This window comes from Malus domestica, chromosome 15 (genome assembly GCF_042453785.1).
Source record: "Malus domestica chromosome 15, GDT2T_hap1".
Lineage (NCBI taxonomy): Eukaryota > Viridiplantae > Streptophyta > Magnoliopsida > Rosales > Rosaceae > Malus > Malus domestica.
In genome coordinates this window covers 42,544,520-42,566,036 of record NC_091675.1, presented here as the reverse complement: position 1 = coordinate 42,566,036, position 21,517 = coordinate 42,544,520, and the positions used below count along the sequence as shown (strand labels likewise).

Below are 21,517 nucleotides of genomic sequence, written 5' to 3'. Positions count from 1 at the left end.
CAAGGGCTTTGGCCCACACCAAAAGGAATCTTGGTGGTGGAATGAGGAGGTACAAACAAAGGTGAAGGCTAAGAAGGAATGTTGTAAAGCCTTATACAAGGACAGGACCAATGAAAATTGTGAAAGGTATAGAAGAGCGAAGCAAGAGGCGAAGAAAGCTGTGAGAGAAGCTAAGTTAGCGGCTTATGACGACATGTATAAGCGACTAGATACCAAAGAATGAGAGTTTGATATCTATAAACTAGCTAGAGCAAGGGAAAAGAAGACAAAGGACCTAAACCAAGTGAGGTGCATCAAGGATGAGGATGGAAAGGTTCTTGCTACAGAGAATGCGGTCAAAGACAGATAGAGAGGTTATTTTCATAATCTTTTCAATGAATGACATGAAAGGAGTACTTCTTTAGGGGAGTTGAGTAACTCAGAAGAGTGTAGAAACTACTCCTTTTATCGTCGAATCAGGAAGGAAGAAGTGGTTATAGCTTTGAAGAAGATGAAGCATAGAAAAGTAGTGGGCCCAGACGATATACCGATCGAAGTGTGGAAAGTCTTGGGAGAGACAGGTATAGCATGGCTCACTGACCTTTTCAATAGGATTTTAAAAACGAAGAAGATGCCAACTGAGTGGCGAAAGAGCACTTTGGTGCCTATCTATAAGAATAAGGGCGACGTACAAAATTGCATGAACTATAGGGGTATTAAGCTAATGAGCCATACAATGAAGCTCTGGGAGAGAGTCATTGAGCATAGATTGAGGCAAGAGACACGGGTTTCGGACAACCAATTTGGGTTCATGCTAGGGCGCTCAACCGTGGAGGCAATCTATCTCTTACGAAGATTGATGGAAAGATATAGAGATGGGAAAAAGGATTTACACATGGTCTTTATAGATTTGGAAAAAGCGTATGATAGGGTCCCAAGAGACATTCTTTGGAGGATTTTAGAGAAGAAAGGAGTACGAGTAGCATATATCCAAGCTATAAAGGATATGTATGAAGGAGCAAAGACTGCCGTAAGAACTCATGAAGGACAAACCGAAAGCTTCCCCATAATTGTAGGATTACATCAAGGCTCATCCTTAAGTCTTTACCTTTTTGTGTTGGTAATGGATGAGTTAACAGGACATATTCAAGATGATATTCCTTGGTGTATGCTTTTCGCAGACAATATAGTGTTGATAGATGAAACTCAGGAAAGGGTAAATGCGAAGCTTAACCTTTGGAGAGAAGTGTTGGAATCTAAAGGTCTTCGCCTAAGCCGATCAAAGACAGAATATATGGAGTGCAAGTTCAATGCAAATGGAGGCCAAAATGAGTTAGGGGTGAGGATCGGAGATCAGGAAATACCAAAGAGCGATCGTTTTCGCTACTTAGGATCTATCTTGCAAAAGAACGGAGAATTAGATGGAGATCTCAACCATAGAATACAAGCTGGATGGATGAAGTGGAAGAGTGCATCCGGCGTGTTGTGTGACCGCCATATGCCACTGAAGCTCAAGGAAAAATTTTATAGGACGGCAATAAGGCCGGCGATGCTGTATGGCACAGAATGTTGGGCGGTGAAGCATCAACACGTACACAAAATGGGTGTAGCGGAGATGAGGATGCTTCGTTGGATGTGTGGGCACACGAGAAAGGATACGATTAGGAATGAGGATATCCGAGGTAAAGTAGGAGATGCGACTACGGGACAGAGATTCAGGACCGGAAGGGTAGAGGAAGACCTAGGAAAACTTTGGAAGAGACTCTAAGAAAAGACTTAGAGTATTTGGATCTAACGGAGGACATGACACAAGACCGAGCACAATGGCGTTCTAAGATTCATATAGCCGACCCCACTCAGTGAAGAAGGCTTTGGTGTATTTAACACAATACGTTGAAATGAAGCAAAGCTTATTTATTGATATCTTCGATAAGTTACAAATATGTACATATACATGAGTCAAAATAAACAAACAAGAGGGAGCCTTCACAAAGGTTGCTTAGGAGAAGTCTCAGCAGTCGGTAGAGCTCCAGAAAGAGAAGGCCTCGGAGGAAGATCATTCGGAGCCTTAGTACTGGACAGAACCCTAGAAGGAGGAGGCATCGAATGTTGATCATTTGGAGCTTCATTACGCGGTACAGCCCCAGAAGACGAAGGCAATAAATTCCTTTGGAACAAACCCACAAACCGCTGATGATCAAGTAAAACCTGACCATCAAATTCCTTCATCTGGTCAAGCTTCCTCTTCATGTTTGTAGCATAGTCATGTGCGAGCCAGTGCAACTGTTTATTCTCATGCTTGAGCCCTCTAATCTCCTGTTTAAGACTTATCACTTCAACCGCCAATGATTCAACTTGGCAGGTTCGAGCAAATAGGCGTTGGGCCATATTAGACACAGAACCTGCACACTGAACACTTAGAGCCAGAGAATCCTTAATAGCCAACTCATCAGACCGTTTGGAAAGTAGTCTGTTATCTTTGGGAGTGAGAAGGTTCCTGGCCACCACCGCAACAGTCATATCATTCTTCATCAAGGAATCCCCAACGGTAAGCGGACCAGTAGGGGATAAGAAGGATGGGCGCCATATGTTGTCTGGAGAAGGCATGGCTGCCTCTTCAACGAGGTTCAAGTCAAAACGACGGTCGGAGGGGCCAGACATTTTCAAAGGTGTTGAAGAGAGAAAAGGTCGGACAAATCAAGATCTTAGAAGTGCAAGAATGGAGCTTCCACTGGTGAAGATTCAAGTGTGCTTTGGAACTTAATGTCAGCCTCTATAAAAATATGCACTCGACGGAGCTTCAGAAATCGAAGAGGCGCCTGCCCAGAAATCGAAGAGGCATTTGCTTTCTCAAAAGTTGGGCTGCTCAAAGACCACGAAGGCCGATCTCAGAAATCGAAGAGGCGTTTGGTTTCTCAAAAGCTAGGCTGCTTAGAGACCACGATGACCGATCTTAGAAATCGAAGAGGCACCTGCTTTTTTCAGCCTTGTCAGCACCTATCACATGCACACTCAGCTTTGCTGAAATTACGGGCATTCTGTTGAAGATTTCTGGTGAAGTAGAAAGCACCTGAATCTTATTGTTCAATCATCCACTTTCCACACGCACCATCAGCTCATGGGTACCACAGATAACTTTGTCAAATATCTCTGACAAAGTTTAGACACGTGAAGCTTGCAACTCCCACTACATCGCTATGACCAAGAAGGGTAAAAGAATAGCAAAGAAACAGAACTAACAAAGTTTAGACACATAAATTTTGAAGATCTAGCTACCATATTATTACCTACAAGGGTAAAGGAACAGCACCGCTGCTGAATAATTGGAAAGTCCTTGTGTGTCAACCTCTGTGCTCTGTGGCAAGGTAGACTAGCAAACATGTCCAACCTTTACTTACATTCGAGAAAACACTCCCAACAAGATTGCTTGCTCCAAAATCGAAGAGGCACCGTCTTCCGAATCTCGAGAGCCAGACTCCCAACATGATTACTTCTTCAAAAATCGAAGAGACACCGCTCTCCGAATCTCGAGAGTTAGACTTCCAGCAGGATTGCTCTCTCAAAAATCGAAGAGGCACCGTTTTCCGAATCTCGAGAGCCAGATCCCCGACAGGATTGCTTGTACGAAAACCGAAGAGACACCGCTTTCTCAACTTCGAGAACCAGATCTCCTTGGATAAAGCTTGTCTGTAATCTTCACACGCAACATCAGCTTTCCAAATACCACAGACCACTTTTTCAAAGTGCTCTGACACACGTGAAGCTGGCAGCTCCCACTACCGTGCTATGACCAAGCAGGGTAAAGGAATATCATTACTACTTGTTGTTAGGGAAACTCCTATATATGTCGACCTTCATCCTCAACGGACAGGCAGACCTGCAAAAATGCTCAACCCTTCCTCATATCTGAGAGGGCACTCCCAACGAAGCCTCTCGAAATACTCAGTTTTCTTTCCCCCCGATAATACCTCTGCAAACAAGCTACACCAGAGCAAGAATATCTCATATCATCAGGGTTAAAAGCAAGAGTATCCCATATCATGCTTTTTCCCTGTCTTTTCCTTTGGCCTTGTTCTTACATACAAGACAAGGAGAAAGAGAACAATCAGTCAGCACTTGGAATCAAGCTTCCAGTCAGGAACTGACTGCCTGGAACCCCTTACCTGATTACTTACCTAGCATTGCTCTCGAGTACCCATCTTCAACATCTTATGCTTCCAGAGAAGATACCACATCTGTCTGAGGAACAGATATGGAAAGTGAGAAGAATACAAGGAAGCATGTGGAGACAAGCGTAACAGAACACGTACCGATACATCCACTACTTTGTCAACATCAAAAGTATCCCATATCAGCAGGGTCGAACGTACTCTAGATTTGATGGACATGTTTTGACCCTCAAATTATTCAGTCGGCCTTATACCCTGGAGGAAACCAGAAAATCCTCCAGCCCAGTTCAAGAATAAGCCTGTGGAAAGTTACTTCTTCAAAAGCAAAAGTATCTCATATAATCTATTCTCTTTTTCTTCTCTTTATCCTTCATGTTGCCTGCAAGATAGGGAGAATGAGAACAATTAGCCGGAACTCGAAATCAAACTTCTGATCTGGGACTGATTGCTTACCTTGTCTGTCACCTCTTTCAGCAGATCCCCTAGCTCGGCGACTTGGGGGACTCCTACTACATGGTTTGTATCGCGCTTGACCAAGCCTGAAACTACAAGTAAGCTTCAAGTGAAATTGATAAATTACCTTGTGCCTCTCCACCAGTTAAAGATACCACCCCTGGATGGAGGAAGCGTACTTCCAGAGAAGATGCCACATCTCCCTATGAGACAGTTAAGGCAAGTGAAGACGAGAGCTTGCACCTATGTCATTTGTACTAAATCATTCACTTGTACTCACTAAAGGAGAGCTTGAACCTTTGTACTTGCGTAAACCCTTCACAATTAATAAGAACTCCTCTACTCCGTAGACGTAGCCAATCTGGGTGAACCACGTACATTTTGTGTTTGCTTTCCTGTCTCTATCCATTTACATACTTATCCACACTAATGACCAAAGCAATCTAGCGAATATCACAAACTTAATACTTTCTGTTGTACCAAAGTCCTCACTGATTTTGTGCATCAACAATCCTTTAGTCCTTACCTTTTTGCGTTGGTAATGGATGAGTTAACAAGACATATTCAAGATGATATTCCTTGGTGTATGCTTTTCGCACACGATATAGTGTAGATAGATGAAACTCAGGAGGGGTAAATGCGAAGCTTAACTTTTGGAGAGAAGTGTTGGAATCTAAAGGTTTTCGCCTAAGCCGATCAAAGACAGAATATATGGAATGCACGTTCATTGCAAATGGAGGCCAAAATGAATTAGGGGTGAGGATCGGAGATCAGGAAATACCAAGAGCGATCGTTTTCGCTACCTAGGATCTATCTTGCAAAAGAACAGAGAATTAGATAGAGATCTCAACCATAGAATACAAGCTGGATGGATGAAGTGAAAGAGTGCTTCCGGCGTGTTGTGTGACCGTCGTAGGCCACTAAAGCTCAAGGGAAAATTTTATAGGACGGCAATAAGGCCGACGATGCTGTTTGGCACAGAATGTTGGGCGGTGAAGCATCAACACGTACACAAAATGGGTTTGGACATGTACAAAGAAGGCCTACTGACGCTCCGGTTCGAAGATGTGACTACGGGATAGAGGTTCAAGGTCGAAGGGGTAGAGGTAGACCTAGGAAAACTTTGGAAGAAACCCTAAGAAAAGACTTAGAGTACTTGGATCTAACGCATGATATGACACAAAACCGTACGCAATGGCGTTCTAGGATTCATATAGCCGACCCCACTTAATGGGAAAAGACTTAGAGTACTTGGATCTAACGCATGATATGACACAAAATCACGCGCAATGGCGTTCTAGGATTCATATAGCCGACCCCACTTAATGGGAAAAGGTTTTGTTGTTGTAACAGACTTTAAAAATGAATTCATACAAACTAAACAAAAACTCATGAAAAAATAAAGAATTTAAACACATTAGACCACGCACTGCTAACCCTTTGACTAAATCATCAACACTCTGAATATTCTCAGTAAATACCTAGTTGTTGTTGTTGTTGTTGTTGTTGTTGTAACAGACTTTAAAAATGAATTCATACGAACTAAACAAAAACTCATGAAAAAATAAAGAATTTAAACACATTAGACCACGCACTGCTAACCCTTTGACTAAATCATCAACACTCTGAATATTCTCAGTAAATACCTAGTTTTCTAGCAATATATGAATTTTGAATAACAAATCTATGATGACCTTTCCAAAACTGTCTAAAATATATTTGTCACTCTTTATCATGGAAGTGATCAACACATATTTAAGCTTGCACGTTCATGAAAACTATAACTAACATCAATCTCCAACTTTGCAACATCACTTAAAGCGAATCGAAAACATTTTCTGTTTTTAGACACCAACAATTTAACCTCAGCCATGAAAAATGAATCGACAACTTACGTTTTAAAACCCATCATAACATCAACACTTTGATTAACTAATATCAATCAGTTATTTTCCAATAACACTTAAGCTGAAATGAATACATCCCTTATTTTCATGCACTAATAATTAAACTGCTTGTGTGAGAAACACTATCAGTCTATCATATACTATAACAGCAATAATTTAAACCCAAATAATCTAACACATTTCTAATTGTATAATCCAAACCCCAAAAATTATCACCACATAGACAATCTTAACCAATAAATTGTAATATATTTGGGCCAGATGTGCATAAATTGCATTTTTCAAATTTGATTTAGGTCCAATGCAATGGCAGCCCCTTTCAAGCTGACTTGTCAATCACGGATCAAAGCGTTTCATAAATAGAAAAACAAAAAAACTGATCAAGATAAAATTCAGAAACTCTAGCACAAAAAATTCAAAGAACAGATGAGAACTAGCAAAAAATATATATATCGTCTAGCCATAAAGGTCTTGGTAGAAATGAGAACCCAAAACCCAAACAAAATCCCAAATCAGTCAAGAAAAAAATTAGTCCAAATTAACCCAACTCATTCATGTGTCATAATCTTTTGATTAGTTTTCCTATATCTAATCCTAAATTTGTCTTCCATGCTTTCTCTCCCATTTTCCCTCACCCTAATATCACACCTTCATAATCTGAACCGTGACCTTCCCCTATCAATTTTTTTTTAACATCCTCCAATCCCATTTCATTCCAAGTCCATCACAAAAATGGGACAACAAACTCATAACAAAAACACAATGAAAAAAACAACCCAAATTAGCAAGAATAAAGCAAAAAGAAAAGAAAAAAAAATATTCTCAACCGCAAAGAAAATGAACGAAAAAACTAAAATAAACACACCATATACCTTTAACACAGCAGCTTGAGAAAAAAAAAAAAAAACCGCATCAGCCATCCACAACAACGAATCAAGCAAACACAGAAAACCCAAATCATACACGCTGATAAACATACAAAACTGACTTGGAAACGCCAGATTAGATCAGTTATCACTACCAAGTACACCTTTCCGTTTTGCCGTATGGCTTTTTCTTTACGACTTTTTCTCTCTAAAATAGATCGAAAGCCGGCTCAAAATCGGGACTTCTTGTTGGATTTGACCTTCAATTAGATCGAGACTTGTTGTCTAGAGCCCTAGAACCATCGCAATTCAATTTGGAATTTGAGTTTCACTACATTCAGATTCGTTTGGGGGCAAAATTATGGTTTGATTTCAGGGTAAGTAGTCGATCCGAGGCTTCGTTGAGGGGGGATGGGTGGAGAGGCGTGGAAAATGAGGAATTATGGCAGGAATTAAGGGGCAATTGCGGTATGGATTGGGGAAAATGCAGGGCTATGCATGCGAGAGGAAGTGAGGATAGGAAACGGAAAGAAATGTCAAGAACAACCAGCGATGATAGACATGTAGAACCAAAAGGGGCAAAATCGTCATATTAGTATAGAAACTCGCCAGTAAAACGAAGAGGATGAAAATTTTTAGGGGCATTTTCGCCATTTTACCGTTAATGAACAGTAACGCCAAGTTTGGGTTTGTGTGTGTGTGTGTGTATTATAACATTCAAACAATATGTATAGTATAAATTGAGTTGTGAGAGGATTGGATGTCTATGGTCATGGTTGCCATGCAATATTGAAAATAGATAAGTTTAATTGTGGAGCCAAAAATAATCAAGAGGCGATACATAAATTTTTTGGTAAAAAGGATAAAGTTACCCTTGAGGCACATCGGGTTTCCTACACGCAAGCAGTGGAGAATCAACCAAAAAATAGGTAACAAGTTCAAATTTATCTCATTCATCTTTACTCTATATCCTCTACAAAGAAAATATTCCATAACCTCCCATATAAATTAATTAGGCAAATTAATGGATTAATTCCCAATTAATCCATTAAATCACCAAATTAAATCACCCATTTTTCACACAAAAAAGCTCAAGGGCCGGGCACCTCCTTGTGATGTATATATGTCCCTATTCTCTCTAAAAACCCAAGTTCATACTCTTGCAAAACTCCAAAAAAATCTCTAAACACTTTTTCTCTCTAATTTCTAACTTTAGCATCGGAGATTCTTTGGCCAAAGCCCCCCATTCATCATGGGCTGGTAAGGCTCTTGGCCTTGGCCAAAGGTGTTAATTGTTTTGTATGTACAATTTTGTCAAAGAAGGAGAAGGAGAAAATTTGTATCCACAAATTGGTGCTTTCATTGAGAGTTGAGATTCACACTCGTAGAAGAGTCTCACGCAAAAAGGTTTTTTTCTCTATTTTCTCTATTTTCTAGTCCACTTGTATTTTTCGTACGTTCTTATTATCAGAATTTTTTATTTGCCAAGATTCTTTGATAAAACATAAAAGAGAAATACAATGGCTAGAAATTTAGAAAATTCCACAAGTGAAAATTTCAATATTCAAGAAATGGAACCGCGACGATCCACGAGACTAAACATGATTTTAGGGGGAGCGGCACCACCACCACAGGGCTCCACCATGGCAACCACCGCGGTGGCCACCACGGCAATCACCAGCGACGAGGTCCATGGCTCCACCACGACGACCCAAGTTGTGCTATCCAAAGCCCACGCCACCAAAGCCGCGGCCTGAGCCATGTCACTCCATGCCCAACGCGAACCCAATGCATTGCCAATTCGAGCCCAAGCCTCGCATTCGCGAGCATCACGCACTGAGTAGCCCACTCTCGTGGCCCAGCCTGCTCTCGCTGAGCAGCCCACTCTCGTGGCCCAATCTGCTCCCGCGGCCCAGCCTGCTCCGGCCGAGCAGCCCACTCTCACAGCCCAGCTTACTCTTATAGCCCTGCCTGCTCTTGCCGAGCAGCCCACTTTCGTGGCCCAGTCAGCTCCCGTGGCCCAGCCTGCTTCTGTAGCACTCCAAGCAACCCAAATCGGCCCAAAACTATTTCAACCATCCGGACTAACCATTGAGCCATGGGCATTTTCACCACACTTCACCGCGGATTTGACATTTCCCAATTCAAATCTCGCGCTCGGAGCTTACTACACTTTCGTGGCCCAGTCAGCTCCTGTGGCCCAGCCTGCTTCTGTAGCACTCCAAGCAGCCCAAATCGGCCCAAAACTATTTCAACCATCCGGACTAACCATTGAGCCATGGGCATTTTCACCACACTTCACCGCGGATTTGACATTTCCCAATTCAAATCTCGCGCTCGGAGCTTACTACACTTCCATTGCTCAAGAAGGCACATTTATTCCAAGCTCTTCCAATCCAAATGGCGAACAACATTTATCTCGACAAGTCATAGAGTTGACAAGCGCCCTTGCACAACAGACAACCTTGGTGAATCAACTCTTGCAACGCATCGAGATCCAACGTGCCCTAGACGAGGTGTCCCTAAGTAGGACAAGGGTAGATGAACCTCTCCACCAGTGTCCCGGCAAGCAGCCTATCAACCAACCACGATCTGAGCGTTCTGGTAGTTTACGCGTCTAGGTCCTTGGGATAGCGAATACTCTCGTCTCAGCGCGCGAAGGAATGTGCATTCCTAATCAAGCCCATGGACAAGCATACGTTCACGGTTAAGGTCACATTTCAATTATCAACATGGACAACCTTCCAAGCAAAATGATCATTCACAACCAGGCTCGCAAGGAGTATTCTCCACCTCACATTGGAAGAGGCAGCATGGCAAACGGAAAGAAACAATCACTCAATCTGACTCAAGTTCAACCGACAGTCTGCGAGCAGCCTATTCGCTTACCAGGAACATGCCACATGCACTGCAGCCGCAACATAGACGAGTCGAGCAGAAGGAAGAGCGGCCCAAACCCATAGGTCACGACCGGGGTAGTCAAAAATTCCATTGCCCCAACAGAGGCAAATTCAAGAAGAAGTTGATAGGCTCCTAACTGAACGACTGCGTAATTTCCAACGAAACGAGGCTGCTGACGATGCGCTTCGACAAGACATGACCAACATAAGCATGTTACCATTCACGAATGCGATCAAGTGGATAGATCCACCTCGCGGGTTCATTATGCCTCATTTCATTCCCTATAAAGGAGACGAAGATCTAGATCGACGTCTCAAATATTACCGCAGTACCATGATCCTCTACAAGAACAACGATGCGTTTATGTGCAAAATTTTTACCACAACTCTACAAGGCGAGGCGCAAGACTGGTTTCACACTCTACTGCCGTAGTCGATCTGGAGTTTTAATGAACTTTTCTTTGTTTTCACTAAGGAGTATTCGTTTAACCGCTCAATTAAAAGGACATCCGACCATCTCTTCAACATCGTAAAAGACCCTCGGGAGACAATTCACGACTATGTCAAGAGGTTCAAGGTGGAGAAGGCCAAGATTGATAGCTGCAACGAAGACATAACAATGGCAGCATTCAAAAATGGGCTTCCCACCGAACATCCTTTATTCGGAAAATTGATCATGGGAGAAGAATTGACCCTAGCAGCTTCGTATGCTTTGGCAGAAAAGCATGCATTATGGGATGAGGCAAAGCAGTCTAACAAAAACGAGTCAGAAAATACGCACATAGAACGTTCCTCGACCAAAGAAGACTCAGCACTTGAAACATTCACCAAGTTCACAGTTCCAATCGGTCAAATTCTTCGCAAGCTCAAGAATGAACCTTGGTTCGAACTGCCGCCACCCATGAAATGCGATCTTACCAGGCTGGATTATACAAAATATTGCGCATTCCATCAAGGACCAGGCCACACTACCAACGGCTGCCTGAAGTGGAAGCAGTACCTTTGAGAAGCTGACAAATGAGAGCCGATATGACGAGCATCTTGACAAGTCAACAAAATGGCCTACACAAGCAGGGGAAGTTCCCATCACACCCTGAACCACGTTTGGATTTTTTCCAAATAAGTTCGAAGACTCAAGCAGCTCGACGAATAAGGCTTTACAAGCCGAAGAATATCCAGTTTGTTATGCAGTTTCTACCTTCCAGCACAGTTGATTTAATTCTTTATTCTCAATGAAGATTCAAGAAGTTATTCATAAGCCTGGCTCAATTGTTGTCCACAACAACTGCTCAAAACCCTTTTTGGGTTTGCTCTCCAGTGCGAGAGGATAAACTAATTGCTCTCAAGTGCGAGAGGGTAAACCAATTCCCCGACACCCAAAAGGGTCTACTCTCCAGTGCGAGAGGTTAAACTAATTGCTCTCCAGTGTGAGAAGGTAAACTAATTGCTCTCCAGTGCGAGAGGGTAAACCAATTCCCCGACACCCAAAAGGGTCTGCTCTCCAGTGCGAGAGGTTAAACTAAATGCTCTCCAGTGTAAGAGGGTAAACTAATTGCTCTCCAGAGAGGGTAAACTAATTCCCCGACACCCAAAAGGGTCTGCTCTCCAGTGCGAGAGGTTAAACTAATTGCTCTCCAGTGCGAGAGGGTAAACCAATTCCCTGACACCCAAAAAAGGGTTTGCTCTCAAATGCGAGAGGTTAAACTAATTGCTCTTCAGTGTGAGAGGATAAACTAATTGCTCTATAGTGCAAGATGGTAAACTAATTTCCCGACACCCACCTGAGTAAGCTCTCTAATGCGAGAAGGTCACATAGTTTAAAAGATCGAATGCTTGAAGATCAACTAGGCAGCAACCATTTTTTGCACTTAATAGTTCGCTTATCCAACACTTCATCTTCGGCAATTCTGATCTTGACAACTATATCCTTGATTGCTCTATCTACTGCAGCAAAGAAATCAAACTCAAGCAGTTTCCTCATTTTGGGCAAGCAGCCCAAACATGGCAGCCCAAATCGTTGCCCATGCCATGCCACTTCCTCGGCCTATACCGAGCCAACCTTTGGCTTCAATCAAGCCGAGCAGCGTAAGCAATGACCCCCTGTTAACCACTTCCTTGGCCCATGCCAAACCGACTCCTGGTCCCTGCCAGCTGACGTGCCGCATCACCTCGATGACTGCCCCGTGGCAGCACCACCCAAGAATAAGACAAGAAGAATTAAGTTGTTCTTACATCGGTGCGGCCCAGAAAAGACGAAGAAAGCAACGAAATATGATCCTTTGCACAGGCAAGATGTAGAAGATTGCTAAAGGAGGGGGAACAAATATCCTCTAAGCTCTCTCTCTCTTGTAGGGTAGAATAAATCACTCTCCAAAGTTGATTTAATAACCCACTTAAGGTGGACTTAAATAGGCTTTGAAAGAAATTTATTTCCCTTTCCTAGAAGGATCTAATTTCATATTAAAGAGGGAATCTACATCAAAACAGGAAGCAGTCTTAAGTTTCCTAGAGCAAGAAGATCTCTACACCTACTGCCCTTTCCTACGAGCAGCCCAGCAGGTGTGGGAGTATTTGTGGAGCCAAAAATAATCAAGAGGCAACATGTGGATTTTTGGGTAAAAATGACAAAGTTAACCTTGAGACACACCGGATTTCCTACACACAAGCAGTGGAGAATCAACTAAAAAATAGGTAACAAGTTCAAATTTATCTCATCCATCTTTACTCTATATCCTCTACAAAGAAATTATTCTATAACCTCCCATATAAATTAATTAGGCAAATTTATGGATTAATTCCCAATTAATCCATTAAATCACCCATTTTTCACACAAAAAAGCTCAAGGGCCAGCCACCTCCTTGTGCTATATATATGTCCCTATTCTCTCTAAAAACCCAAGTTCATACTCTTACAAAACTCCAAAAAATTCTCTAAACACTTTTTCTCTCTAATTTCTAACTTTGGCATCGGAGGTTCTTCGGCCAAAGCCCCCACATTCATCGTGGGCACGTGAGGCTCTTAGCCTTGACCAAATATGTTAATTGTTTTTTAGGTACAATTTTGTCAAAGAATGAGAAGGAGAAAATTTGCATCCACATTAATGATAATGTCTTGCTAAAGCAATAAACATGAAATATCCAGAACTTGAATATGAAATATCCCAAATTAAACATTTGTCCTGACTTAAAAAAAATAATGTCTTGCTAAAGCAATAATGAAACACCAGACGTTGATATAATTCATCAAACTAAACCCCCAAACGCTCAGAGGTCATCCATAAATACCTTAATAAAATCTGGCTTGTGTGAGTCATCCAAGGTACACCAAATACGCATCAGATCAGTATCCTTCACTAACTTCATTAAAATTCTTAGCACCTGATCATATGGGAGACCTATGGCTTGAAGCTCAGAAGGTAACCTGGCTTTCGCTTATTCGAAAGTAAAGCTTTCACCTAACTTCTTCATTTCAGTAGCTGCTTTATCCTAACATACACTCATAAAAACTGCAAGATTTACATCGGTATCATTCATATTCCTATTCTTCTTCCTATTCGGTTGAGATGCATTGGATGCAGCAACAGAATGAGATGGGGTATGTGAAGTTGGAGGCATCAACTAGGTCTCGCAATCCTCATTTTCCAACCCCATGTTTTGTATTGCATCTACTGCTAATTCAGCCATACTACCTGTGGCTCAGTCTCTCCCAAACACCGTACACAAGCATGGATACAACGGAAATGGCTTATTTGGTTTGCAAGATGCATTGGGATATTTCTACAATAAGAACCCAAAGAAATCAAGGTTAAGACTTTCAAAGCACCTAATTGAGAAAGAATAAGAAACAAAATGTATCTTCACCTACAGCTGTAGTACTTCGTCATTATTCACAACAACACATTTTTCTCGTCATCCTAACCAAATCTAAAGGTGTTCATCATGTCATATGCAGATGAATACTTTTCTTTCAGACGCTTCAGTTGGTTTTGTATATACTTTAGCTCTATATTAATGCCAGGAATCTTTTCATTCATCTTGAAGGCAACTGTTACAAAAGTACTAGCCTTAAAATTGTCGGTCTCACACCTAACACCATTAGCAACCATTTCCTTGAGGATGGTAGGCAGTATATCCTCCTCATGGTCAATCCAATTGTGTGAGGTGGCCATATAATCTATCAAAAAAGTCATATTACACATGTAACACAAAGAAACATATTGTTGAAGGATATTTTGTGAAAAACATGTTCATTTAAGCAACATCTATAGCATGCAATTAACAATTAAAAAGCGGAATCATGCTTGTATGCACTTAAAAACAAAACATTAACCATGAAATTCAAAGCCTAGTAGATTGGTGAACCAAGACTCAACTCAAATCAAAGTGAGTTGAGAAATTATACCTTTGTAGATTCCTCTTTGCATAAGCAAAGGCTAATCACCCAAAGAGAGGGCCTTCATTCTTTGCATCTTAGATCTATGGATTTGGATGGATGAAATGGTTCTCCAAGTTCCCAAAATTGAGAACCTCTAAGTCTCCACACCAAGGTAAGATTGATGAAGAAATGAGTGACCTTGGAGGAGAAAGATTACTAGCTAATCCCTCCAAGGGTGGCCGGCCTCTTTAGAGAGAAAATGAGAGCTTTGTGTTCTCTTCAATTCTCTAAAAGAAACCCTAAATGAATTTTGGCTATAAAGTCATATTTATATCTTAATTCATTGGAGTGGTAAACTTGTAAATAAGTCCAAAACCCACTCCATCTCTAAATGGCCGGCCTTAAGGGTTTCATTGGGCTTTTAAGGCCTTTGTGAATTATTAGTCATTAAGTTGTCATACAACTTAAGTCAATGGGCTTGACGTTCGAAGCCCATTGGGCCTTGAGGCCCATAACTAAACCCGTGGTCTTTAACGAACTTATTCGTTTGATTAATTAACATATTAATTAATCATTGCCATAAATAATTAAACCATTTAATTATCCTTACTCATCTCCTCTGTTTCTTCAATCTCCACCTTACACGGTGTACGATCCATTAGGTTCCTTTTAGCGAGGCAGTGGGCGATTAAAACCATTTCAAATCGATTGTGAATTGAAACTTACTTTCAATTCTCCCTTTAGTGATTATACACGTTTAGGGCTTCCACAAACCATGAGTGACACCTAGCAGCATATCATGGTTACCCAAGCTAATCAGAAGAGGTGGAGAACCTATTCAGTTTAGGATTACAAATGCAATATGGTCTTTCTCTAATACAATACTCTTGACCACATTGTTTGGTTTGATAGTTTATTTATGTCTACTATCCAATGTGATTCGTGTTCTTATATGATTACCTTGAATGTGATTTGGAACGACTTCCTAAATCTCATTCATACTCTGGCCAGAGATTCTTAATCATATCATAGAGTATTCTCCCTCAAACAGTTTGAAGGTTAGAGATCCCTTGTTGCACATTCACTTGCCTCCATGGCTAAGTGGCTTAACCCCAACTATGCCGTGGACACCCTCCTGATGGAGTGACATTTGACATAATCAAAGATCAAGGACTTAACCACAAGACAACTATGATGCCTCAAGTCAAAGGACTACTTTGCATTATCCCAACCATGAGTTCTCATGTGACATGAGTATGAGAACTCCTCGTTAATCGTGTTCAGTGGACTCATTCGCTATTGAGCACCTACATGCTTGTCTTAATGTCACACACACCATTGACTCGAGACTAGTCACTCTCACTAAGAGAAGACATAGCATGTACTGATCTTAACGGACTGTCAATGCCCAATTGGCAATCCTATGATCAGGAACGTTTAGGATATGTATACAAAAGAGAATGGTCTCAGTAATCTAACTTGTTTAAATCACATTCTCCTAATTACATATTCCTTGGACTTATCGTTTAAGCATATAACATTTATATGAGACGGCTTAAACAATAATCTTTGCCCTTGATATTAAATTAGGTTTGTTTAACATGTGAAATGTCCGTAAAGTATCATCATATGATTGGTTTTAGGGCACATTTCCAACAATTGTTAGTGGAGCAAACACGCTGCAATTAATACAAATTGCATAAACGACCTACACCGTAAAACTTACCTAAAATAGCTCGTCTACCCAAAAATGTGAAAAGTTTTGGAATAAAAGTAGACATATAAAACTAATTTGTATCAAAATTTCATGGGTTTTTGAGTTCGGGAAGTATAGGAAATTTGGTCTAAAACAAGGATGTTGCTGTTTTTTTGAAAAAAAAAAAAATCTGCAGTACTGAGTCGCTTTGGAAATAAAGTTGATTTTGTTCCAAAGAGTCAATCTAAAATGCAAAATGCAACTTAAGTAGTATATAAGCACCCATTAATTTGTTCACGTTGTTACATGAATAAGACATTGAAAGGTTTTCTAACAACACATTCTAGGTACATGGTAATCATAATTTCGATTACTCAATCAAAGGTTTTGAAACAACACATTCCAACCGATAAAAACAATAACAATAAAAATCTCAGCAGTCTTCAAACAATAAAAAACAATTACAACAATCATCTCAACAAACTGTCATTAAACAATAAAAAACAATTACAACAACTACCATCTCAACCAACCCTCCTTCCTCTCCACTCATCATATATTTCTCTTGCAAGATCATCCCTCCATTGAGTCCACATTTGGCTTGACTCAATGATTTCAATGTAGGCTTACTTCTGGTACATCTTCCCTTATAGGCAATTCATCAAATGCAAGCCTTGCGTTTTCCTCAGGATCAACCGCCATATACATTCTGATATAATGATGAAGTAAACTACATGATGTGATCCTTCGTCCTTAAATCTTGATTGGATAGTAGGAAGGACTTCGCAAGATAGCCCAACGTCTTTTGAGAAAGCCAAAACATCTCTCAATGACATTCCTAACATGTGAGTCTTTCATATTAAAATACTCTTCATGATTCCTAAATGCATGTGAATTGTATTCCCACTCTTACAAATGGTATCTAGTACCTCTATACGGTGCCAGAAAACCTTCACCATTCATATATCCGGAATCAACCAATAATACTAAGTACTTGTCTATCTTACCAGTTAGGACCTTGACACCATTAGCTCTAGTAACAGCATCACCAAAAACTCTCGAATTAATAGTTGTTCCCTCCCAACCAGAAAACACATATACGAATTTGAGATCATGTGTGCATACTCCTAACACATTAGTTGTTATATGACATTTTCTTATTCGATATCTTGGTTTATCGACCACAGGCATAGTGACCCCTATGTATGTTACATCTAGCACTCCTAAGCAACCCTAGACAAAAGAAAAACTTATATTAATTAGCAACTACAAATAATTATGTGATTAATGATTTTACTATGATCCTTACATTAAAGCATTTCCATCTCGATTTTGTGCAATCATCTAGGATAGGGGTTCATTTTGCAAACAACACGTATTGCAAACTGAGCAACTCACACAATACTGTGAACATACCGACTAATAGTTTCACCAGACCTAATGAATCTAACTTGACTTGACCTATTTTTATGTGGAGGGCTAATATGTTAACAAAAGTAGCTACCTGCTCCTTTATTGTAACATAACCATCATCTACCAGTCAATCACGAGTTTTTAGTAAATCACATAAAACTGCAAATGCATTCCTATCTATTCGCAACTCCCACAAACAGTTAGTATCACTCGAATATGTGATACGATTTATCTCCTCTCTCCTAACATTAAGTCTAACAAATGTCATATGCTCTAAACTAGCTCATTCCCTTTGTCTCATTTGTTGTTGTCTATGCTTCAACAATTATGCATTCATAGTATAGACTTGTGTCATTATTATCCAAACGTTCAAATTAACAAACAAGTGAGTTTCATATTCATCCGTGCCTTCACATGCAAAAAAAACAACACATGAATGAGTGGAGCATCAAAACATGCGGGATTCAATTTAAAGGTATGATTAAATGGTAAAACAAAGTGGAGCATCATGTCCTAATCCCAGTTCTTAATTTGGTTAACCATCCCAATTCTTACTTTGGTTAACCATCCCAGTTTATATTAGACAAACAAGTGAAACAACCCCAAATTTATTTTTCAATACTATAATAACAGTAAACAATGGAGATCATATAAAGGATGTGATGAAATTCAAAGTGAGATTTTAGTAAACTTGTTAAACATGGAGGCAAAATTTCCAACCAAGCAAAAGTTTCCACAAGAGATTTAAATATGTCTATAACTGGTGTCTTACTGAAGTGGTTCCGATATTATGGTGCCATAATCGGATGATGCATAAAGAAATCTAAGTTTTGAGCATAGAAGCATATGATTACAACGATACATAACTGTTAAGTTGAGTTGGTAAATTTAAATTGATTATCTTTCGATAAATAAATTATTAAGTAACCAATTGCGACACATGGATTAGTAGGAGCATGACCAGATATGAAGGTTTTTATCTCCATAACCTAAAAAAGCTAATAATAATCTATTTCTCTATTTGTTTTTGTTCTTTTCTTCCCATCGTTAATCCAATGACATACTAAAAACAAACAGGTAGGCCATAGTTTCAGTGAATTGAGTTTTGAAGGTCTAGTATAGAGTTTCTGCTAGCTAGCAAAAAATAACTAGTAAAACAAAAACTTCCATCCATATCAGTGTTAGCTTAGAGGGCCCTTTAAACTTTCAAAGAAGTGTAAAGATATATGTATGCAAAGCCATCAAACTATTGTAAGATATATTTATATTGCACAATATGCAAAGCCATCAAATGCCCCAAGTTACAAGAACCATAAAAATAAAAAGGGTAAATTACATCAAACTAGCTCAATTATGGGTCGCACCACAATCTCATACATCATGTTTTAAACATTGCAATATCATACCTCAACTTATGAATTTATTGCAATGTCAGACCTCAATTAATTAATTCGTTAAATTGACTGTTAAGTGATGACGTGACAAGTGCATGAGCCATATTTTGCTGACATGGCAATCAACTTGTGCCACATTGTTAACTAATAAAATTATTTCAATTCATTCAAAATATTATTTAAAAAAAATTAGAAAAAAAGAAACCCACATTCATGAGTCTTTGCCTCACCCTTACCCTTCTTCTTCTTTCCCCTCACTTCTTTCCTCTCCATGCCATCACCCAAAACCACCATCGCACCCCGATAAATACCTGCTGCAACTGAAGCAGGAGGAGGAGGCTATCGGAGAAGTTTATCTTATCCAACTTCGATTTTAGCCCTAAATAACTTAAATAAAAAAATTTAAAAAAAAAAAAAACTTTACCTAGATTTCGATCGTCCTGTCCCCAACACCCTCACCCCCACCCCTAATTTTGAGGCTGCTTCCTGAGTCCTCAGCGGAAACGAAACCTTTTCCAACGAACGTCGTTGGCAATTCCGTCAAAAACATTAAAGTTGTAAGCTCCCAAAGAGTTCCTCTTCCAATCTCCAACTCTCTAATGAGTGATGGTGGACCCGAACATCGTCTTCTCCAGCCACACCTTTAAGCGCGCCTGAATCCAAGCCTGTAAGTCCAATTGTTCTTCCCCGCGTGGGTTTTCTGATTCCCTAATCAAATGGGTTTTCTTTCACTCAAAAGGCAAATAGACAGAGACATTACTAGGGTGGCGTTAAACGGTGGCGTATTGGGGGTTTGCTAGGGTTTTAAGGTGGGCTTGGAGAGATACGTTGATTTGGTTCAATGTTTCAGAGATTTAGGGATGATGGGGTTAAGGGTTTTGAAATAAAGAAGAATGGATTTTGATCAATTGGGATTTGTGTAAAGTGGGCCTTTAGAGGGAAGAAGGGTTTGAGAGTTGTAGTGATGATCCAGTCATCGTTGGAGCACCACAAATGGTTGATGTTGTTGTTGTTAGAGCCACTCTTCACTCTGGGGAGAAGAAAAGCGAGTAGAGAGAAAAGAATAGAGCTTTTTGTTTAATTATTGTTCAGATTAAAAAAGGTATTAATGTATTAATATTAAATTAATCTTTTAATCTAGTTTGGCAGGAAAATGGGCTCTACGTCTACCACATCATTATTTAACAGTCAAATTGACAGAAAATTTAACAGAGGTTTGACATTGCAATGAATTCATAAGTTGAGGTATGATATTGCACCGTTTAAAATATGAGGTATGAGATTGTAGTGCTACCCATAGTTCAGGTAGTAATATGAAATTTACCCAAACCAAAAATATGAGTTGCACAACACAACAAGATTAGTATATATTACACCTAAGACAAATAGCATAAATGTCTTTTAAAGAATCCCGCCTGGAGAGTTCGAACTACAAAAGATTAATTTTGATCTAGCAAAACCCTTCTCAATATCTTACTCCCTAAATCAGCTACACCTAAATACTCTATAATCATCCCAATAGACTTCAAAGGAAACAATGCAAACAGCACACTACAGGCGCCTTTGTGATTCAACTAATTTTGAACTAAGAAATAAAACGGAAACTAATTAGAGAAAAGATCTCAACTCCAAGGTGCCAAAGCCATTACCCAAAAAGAGTAATTACAACCTAACAACAAATTAAACACTCTACAAAACTAACAACAAAAGTACTAACTTATTTTCTCAGAATCATCCTATTTTCCCAAAAATCAGCTTTTGTTGTGCATGATTCTTATAACCATTTAGGCACAATCGAGCAGAAATGTTATAGAAACTCATATGAAAGGTGGGCAATGAAATTCCAGAAGAAATTGAAGAGAAGCTTAGTCACACAGAGAAAGAGTACTTTAAGCAACATTCAAAAGCCTTAAGATCATACATGTCGAGAGTCTCTACACTTACAATTAAACTTCATAGTATAATAAAATTGATAAGTTAGGAAAAAGAAAAGCAAAATCAAAGATCTACAGAGAGCAAGATCAAACCTGAAACCTAGAGATGCGTAGAGAAAAGAGAGGCTATGGGAGATGATGAGGCTGTGGGAAAGGAAGGTTGCAAGAGACTGGGAGAAAAAGAGGCATTGACTGAGATGATGGAGAAAATATGATAGAATTTTAGGGTTTGTTTTATGATTTAGATGAAGTAAATATTGAAAAAGATAAGGGACATTTTTGTCTTAAAATTTTATAATTTTTGTTCCATGCGGTGGAACGAGTTCATTTCAGGGGGAAAGTGGAAGGGAAATTTAATGAAAATTCGTTCCATGTAACAGTGGGTCCCAAAGAATTTGACGCACCAAACATACAACGGGTATGTTCCGTCT

At 39.8% G+C, this 21,517-nt stretch overlaps 1 protein-coding gene across 1 annotated transcript; it reads left to right on the top strand.

Annotated features, from left to right (window-relative positions):
* The first annotated feature begins 10,106 nt into the window (after window positions 1–10,106).
* Window positions 10,107–11,280, top strand: LOC139191940 (uncharacterized). The gene is made up of 2 exons (XM_070812976.1): window positions 10,107–10,238; window positions 10,750–11,280. The coding sequence occupies exons 1-2, from the start codon at window positions 10,107–10,109 to the stop codon at window positions 11,278–11,280; spliced, it is 663 nt and encodes a 220-aa protein (XP_070669077.1).
* The last annotated feature ends 10,237 nt before the right edge of the window (window positions 11,281–21,517 follow it).